The 7407-nt window shown below is 48.9% G+C and overlaps 1 protein-coding gene across 1 annotated transcript in view; it reads left to right on the top strand.

The window, feature by feature from the left end:
• Positions 1-7407, top strand: part of LOC133130159 (tetraspanin-5-like) — a 28776-nt gene that overhangs the window by 6432 nt on the left and 14937 nt on the right. The window contains exon 2 of the mRNA XM_061244477.1: positions 6033-6083. Within this exon, the coding sequence (XP_061100461.1) occupies positions 6033-6083 (51 nt within the window). The remainder of the gene's footprint in view (positions 1-6032; positions 6084-7407) is intronic.

Here is a 7407-nt window from a genome sequence, read left to right as displayed (position 1 = left end):
GGCATAGGTGGGTATCAATCTGTTAGCGGAGAGGCTAATTTGCAGAGGCATAGGTGGGTATCAGTCTGTTTGTGGAGAGGCTAATTTGCAGAGGCATAGGTGGGTATCAGTCTGTTAGCGGAGAGGCTAATTTGCAGAGGCATAGGTGGGTATCAATCTGTTAGCGGAGAGGCTAATTTGCAGAGGCATAGGTGGGTATCAATCTGTTAGCGGAGAGGCTAATTTGAAGAGGCATAGGTGGGTATCAGTCTGTTAGCGGTGAGGCTAATTTGAAGAGGCATAGGTGGGTATCAGTCTGTTAGCGGAGAGGCTAATTTTCAGAGGCATAGGTGGGTATCAGACTGTTAGCGGAGAGGCTAATTTGCAGAGGCATAGGTGGGTATCAGTCTGTTAGCGGAGAGGCGGAAGTGGATACTGGATACGGTCCTGCACTGCATCATGGGAAACCATCAGCTGGTGCTCGCGGCTGCCTGGTAACCATGGCGACCTGTCTTCACTGGCGCCCGCGAGGCAGCTGTGATGGGGGGTTGTGTAGCCATGACAGGCAGCCAGTGGAGGGAAGCAAGCAGGGGGGGTGACATGAGAGTGTTTGGGAAGGTTGAAGACCATCTGCTGAATGACTAAAGAACATTTACCTTTTACCTGGGGGGTTCGGTGTGCTCACCCTCCCTTTACCTGGGAGGTGTGACTGAAGCCGGCTAATTGGAAGCACTGGTTACCTGGGAGAAAAGAAAACCAGGGCTGGATTTGGATTCGAGGGCCTGAGTTGATGATCCCAGGTGTACATACTTTTCACTCACAGCTTCTGCAGCTGAAACACTTTGGATTGAGATCCTTTTCTGTCGGGCAGTGAACATCATTCTTGGTGCCGGTTGCTGATATTAAGGTGAAAATGAATACCAGCAGTTCCTGCGGCCCATCGGGACCAAGACCGAAGATCACTGCCCTGCGGTCTGTGGTAAAAAACGGCTGTGTCAGACTTGGGACTGAAACCTGCAACCTCTCAGGTGTGCTCATTATCAATCAATACCCCCCCCGCCCAATACCGTTTATGCAGTCCCCCCTGGTCTCCCCGTCAGCACTTGCTCCCCCTGCACCGCGGCGGTCCGATGGGATGTGTGGATCTCAGCTCCCGCTCCGGAGGGAAATCCGCTGAATCGCTGGGATTGCGCCCGCAGACGCACTCTGCAGTTTTGTCCTTCAGTCGTTCAGCAGATGGGCCCCTCACTTACGACGCTTGCAGTTCTTTCGCCCTAAAATCCCTCTGTACAGCTGAATGTTTACTGAGGCAATGCGGGGTTAGCAGCTTTGCTCACGGCTGTGGCCCCCGGTGGGAAGTAAAACCTGCAACCTCACAGCTAAATGGCAGGCATTTATACAGCGCCTTTATCCAAAGCGCTGTACAATTGATGCTTCTCATTCACCCATTCATACACACACTCACACGCCGACAGCGATTGGCTGCCATGCAAGGCGCTGACCAGCTCGTCAGGAGCATTTGGGGGTTAGGTGTCTTGCTCAGGGACACTTCGACACAGCCCGGGCGGGGGATCGAACCGGCAACCCTCCGACTGCCAGACGACTGCCAACGACTGCTCTTACTGCCTGAGCCATGTCCCTTCCCTGGTGTAAAATCCAGCTATGCCTGCTTAAAATAGAAAATTTAGCTGGTCAAGCTGGTCATGAAGCTGGTCTAGCTGGGTACGAGCTGGTGAACCAGCTACCAGCTGTTTCAAAACATAGCTTGAGCTGGTCAAACAAACAGCATGTATTTTTGTATGTGTATCGGTCGCATATTCATAAATCTGATCCTGGGTCCGAAAAGACTGCGGGTGGGGGGTGGGGCTTCTGCATCACATTAAAGCCTGTGGAGCAGAAGCAGATTATTGGGGGAAGTAAACGTGCTGTCCAACGTGTCTGAACGGAAACTGCAGGACTGTGGTGTTTCTGTGGTGTCGTCTCCCCACACAACTCTCAGAAATACGGACGTCTTCCCTGTCGGCCTACACCGTAAAATGTCTGGTGTTAATGTAACTTTTCCACAGAGTACATACCAGTGCAGTCAGGACCATAGATACTCTGTTCTACTAGAGTTGATTTAATTAACATTGAACATTTTGCTGTGCAATAAAGCTGTCTCTCCCAGTTCCATCTATCCCTCTGTTGATGTTTTCCACCATCAGAGTGGGTCAACGCCTGGCATTATTCCCAGTTTGGCTTGCCTTTCGGATTAAGGCGGCAGTGCTAGCCTGTTAGCATTGTCCTCACCAGATGAAAAGTGTGAAGCCAGCCTTTTGTTATGAATAGTTTATGAATGCGATGCTCTCCTGGTTCTGCGCCCAAGAGAGCACTGGACGACTGTAGCTAACGCTAACGGGTCACTGACTGTAAAGGGGAGTATAAAAATAGGAGATGAATGGCCTAGTGCTGGCATACATCCCTGGGATTTTAGGGTGGTGAAAATACAAGCGTGAGAATAAACATGACTCTGGTACAGCAATCTGAACTACAGCACCCCACAGGAGAGGCTAGCCTATGAGCCCACAGGAGAGGCTAGCCTATTAGCCTGCAAGAGAGACAAGGCTATTAGACCACAGGAAAAGCTAAGCTGTTAGCCGACAGGACAGACGAGGCTATCACCTGGCAGGAGAGACTAGGCAACCTATATTGTTGTTGGTATCTTTTCTTTATCTGAATTCCTGTTCATTTTGTTCTCACCCATAAGCACACATAAGGTGCTCCTGATTAGGGCTTGTAAGGTCATCTATTTACATTGTTGATCATTTAGATTGTTTGACAGTTTGATTTCACTTTAGCAAGATCTACTTTCTGACTGCTGGGCATGATGGATCTGTATTATTCTAGCGGTCTGTAGCCCATAGCCTGGGACTCGGAAAGGTGGTCGTTCAAGCCCCGGTGTCGCCACAATAAAATCCGCACAGCAGTTGTGCTTTTGAGCGAGGCTCTGAACCCCACATTGCTCCTGGGGGGATTGTCCCCTGCTTGGTCCAATCAACTGTAAGTTGCGTTTGATAAAGGTGACAGCTAAGTAACTGTAACATAATGTAATATTGTAATGCAGAGTGTAAATGGGAGGAAAAAAGAGGTTAGGATCGGCAGCAGTGACGTAGCGTAACGTTGCGTCAGTTGTTTTATTTGTATTCATAGTAGTTGCAGTTGCTATGCTAACACAAGACCGGCGACTCCACGCCCCTGAAGATGATTGCCAACTGGTAGGCCTACGCACACCTCAACAGGGACACGGCAAGAAACGGCGTACTGGGTTTGGGAAAGTGTGAGGGCGGGAGAGAGAGTGGTTCGGCGGAGCTGATTTAGGTGGACAGGCGGATTTTTAGCCGCCCGGATGGCCGCCATTGTTCCCTCTCGCCTCAGAACAATGGCTCAACAGCTCCAAAATCCGTTAAACAGCGGGGGGGGGGGGGGGGGGAGTGCGGAGTGGGGTAGGGGGGTAGGGGGGTATGCAGTTAGGATGAAATCAGTGCTCATGAAAGAAAGGCATTCCGCAGAGCCAGGAAAGGCTTTACGAGTCCGTGCGGAGTCTGGTCAGCCAGAGCCCCCGTCCTTCCCTCTCTCACAAGTCGAGTACGATACTGACCAACACCAACGTTTTCTGAGCTATGCATTACATTACATTGCAGGCATTTTTTATCCAGAGCGACATACAGCAAAGTCCATAATCATAACCAGGGACAAGTGCGCTGAGAAGGCCCAAGAGGGACCTACAGTTCCTAGTGCCAGAAGTGACTACATAGATAAGAATTTGGACCCTGTCGATTAATCTGTAGAAACTGTGTTGAGAAGAAACATATGAACTCCAGTTTAGGTCATACAAGTGTCTCAGGGCCATCATACTGATCTAGGATCAGCTTCTGTCCATATCCGAAACCTAATCCATTATGCTAACGGGGCCAAAATGATCTGAGCACTCGTGACATTATATTTACGTTTCAGGCTTGTAGAGCTTTTGTACAGCTGGATATACACTGAGGCAAGTCAGGTCCAGTAATGATGTATAATGCCATGGACGGGCCCTACGGCTGTCTGGATCTTATCATGGCTACACCGGGGCTTGAGCCACCAACCTCCCGGGTCCCAGTCATGCACCTCCGCCACGCTATAGGCTATAGATCATTGGGAATTGAACCTGCGACCTTCGGGGTAACGAGCCCAGTTCTCTCCACGCTGTGCTGGGATACTGCTCAGGGTGACAGTGCGGAGAACACGGGGGCCGGGTCCTGGAAGCATCTCTTCCCCTGAGCGACTGCGTGGTGTTGCCACTCCCAGGCGGAGTGAAGTAATCCTCGTTTTGATTGAACCGGAGCTGGAAACCGGAACCGGGAGGGTGTAATGACCCAGCCTGCGTGTTAGAAGAGCCCCTGACGGACACAGGGTGTAGGAGGAGATGTATTTACAGCCATGCCCCCGGGGGGACTCTGTCTGAGTGGGTGTCAGCCTCTGTTGTAACTCCTCTGGGTTTGGCCAGGGCGTCGTCTCGACAGTCTCTCATTCACAAACACACAACATCACCAAGCTGGCGCTGGCTGATGAGGGATGTCCCTCACTGAACCCTTACTGAACCCCTTACTGAACCCTTACTGAACCCTTACTGAACCATTACTGAACCCTTACTGAACCCCTTACTGAACCCTTACTGAACCCCTTACTGAACCCATACTGAACCCTTACTAAACCCCTTACTGAACTCTTACTGAACCCTTACTGAACCCTTACTGAACCCCTTACTGAACCATTACTGAACCCTTACTGAACCCATACTGAACCCTTACTAAACCCCTTACTGAACCCTTACTGAACCCTTACTGAACCCTTACTGAACCCCTTACTGAACTCTTACTGAACCCTTACTGAACCCCTTACTGAACCCTTACTGAACCCCTTACTGAACCCTTACTGAACCCCTTACTGAACCCTTACTGAACCCCTTACTGAACAACATACTGAACCCCTTACTGAACTCTTACTGAACCCTTACTGAACCCCTTACTGAACCCTTACTGAACCCTTACTGAACCCCTTACTGAACCCCTTACTGAACAACATACTGAACCCCTTACTGAACTCTTACTGAACCCTTACTGAACCCCTTACTGAACCCTTACTGAACCCATACTGAACCCCTTACTGAACCCTTACTGAACCCCTTACTGAACAACATACTGAACCCCTTACTGAACCCTTACTGAACCCCTTACTGAACCCTTACTGAACCCCTTACTGAACCCTTACTGAACCCATACTGAACCCCTTACTGAACCCCTTACTGAACCCTTACTGAACCCATACTGAACCCTTACTGAACCCTTACTGAACCCCTGACTGAACCCTTACTGAACCCCTTACTGAACCCTTACTGAACCCCTTACTGAACCCTTACTGAACCCCTTACTGAACAACATACTGAACCCCTTACTGAACCCCTTACTGAACAACATACTGAACCCCTTACTGAACCCTTACTGAACCCCTGACTGAACCTTTGTCATATTGCCAAATATCAAACTGTGATATTTAATAGAAAGCGGGATTGAAAGCTATAGAAAGCGGGATTAATCCGACTGACACACTCGGGAGCGAATCAGAAAGCGGGATTAATCCCACTGACACACTCGAGAGCAAATCAGAAAGCGAGAGGTGTGCATCTGCCCAGTGCTCCCAGTAGAGACAGATTAATAAGTAATATCTCTGCATATTTAAAGAGGGCATCTGCTCCATTTGGCCGCGTGTACTGTATCCTCGTGCAATGGCTTATTCATGGGTGCACTCGTGTTTGACCTGTGTGGGCTGTTTGTGTGTGTATGTGAGTAAGTGTGTGTGTTAGTCAAAGAGCCCTGCTGTACTGTTTTTGTGTATGTGAGTATGTGTGTGTGTGTGTGTGTGTATGTGAGTAAGTGTGTGTGTGTGTGTGTGTGTGTGTGTTCGTCAAAGAGCCCTGCTGTAGGTTGTGTTAGCATGATATGCTCATCTCTCTTTTCGTATTTTTCTCTTTTCAGCTGCTGGGAGTGGCCTTCCTTGGGATCGGGCTTTGGGCATGGAGCGAGAAGGTGAGCGTGTCTGTGTGTGTGTGTGTGTGTGTGTGTGTGGGTGTGTGTGTCTGTGTGTGTCTGTGTGTGTGTCTGTGTGTGTGTGTCTTTTTGAGTCCATTGAGTGCTTCAATTTCAATTCAATTAAAATTTATTTGTATAGCGCTATTTATAGTGCAAGATTGTCACAAGGCAGCTTTACAAAGAACCCAGGCCTGAGACCGCCTCCGAGCAAGCCTAGGGTGACGGTGGCAAGGAAAAACGTCCTGACCAACAGGAAGAAACCTTGAGCAGAAACAAGCTTCTGCTTCTACCCGGCAACAGTAGTGTTGATATGTAATATATAAATAAATTCAATTCAATCAATAATTATACAAATAGTAATTATGCAGATGACAGATATAGATGATTATCCGGGAAGGTCCGTTCTTGGCACAGGGAGGGCAGAAGTGGCAGGTTAGCTGAAGCCGGCGTCAGGTTGTGGTGCTTGAGCTACAGCTCCAGGCCAGAGCCCGGAGCAGGGGGAGGAGGGCAGAAGACACACCGCATCTCGCTGCTTTTAGACGGCTTGTACATCCCACACAGGAGGAAACTGTTTTTCAGCTGTGTTTCCTGTTGAGCGGTGAGTGAAATATGGTGGGTTTTTAGACAGCCAGCGGTAGTGTATGTGGTATGTGTGTGTGTGTATGTGTGTATGTGTGTATGTGTGTATGTGTGTTTGTGTGTGTGTGTGTGTGTGTATGTGTGTATGTGTGTATGTGGTATGTTTGTATGTGGTATGTGTATATGTGTGTATGTGTGTATGTGTGTATGTGTGAATGTGTGTATGTGGTATGTGGTATGTGGTATGTGTGTATGTGTGTATGTGTGTATGTGTGTATGTGGTATGTGGTATGTGTGTATGTGTGTATGTGGTATGTGTGTGTGTGTGTGTGTATGTGTGTGTGTGTGTGTGTATGTGGTATGTGGTATGTGGTATGTGGTATGTGTATATGTGTGTATGTGTGTATGTGGTATGCGTGTATGTGTGTATGTGTGTATGTGGTATGTGTGTGTGTGTGTATGTGGTATGTGGTATGTGTGTATGTGGTATGTGTGTATGTGTATGTGTGTATGTGTTATGTGTCTGGAAATGTGCAGAAGCACAACCTGCATTTGTGTGGGGCAGGATCCCTCTCCCGTGCGACAGAGTCTGCTCTGTCTCTGAAGGCCTGACAGACAGACAGACAGACACACAGGGGGTTACTTTGGCACACACTCTCTCCTGACCTGGGATAATGTATAGTGTGAGACCGCTCCTGTCGTCTTTGAACAAACACTGAGAATGACCGAAAGTGCGGTCTGC

Source organism: Conger conger, chromosome 6, assembly GCF_963514075.1.
Source record: "Conger conger chromosome 6, fConCon1.1, whole genome shotgun sequence".
Classification (NCBI taxonomy): domain Eukaryota; kingdom Metazoa; phylum Chordata; class Actinopteri; order Anguilliformes; family Congridae; genus Conger; species Conger conger.
The sequence above is the reverse complement of the archived record's forward strand: the minus strand, read 5'-3'. Positions and strand labels throughout refer to the sequence as shown.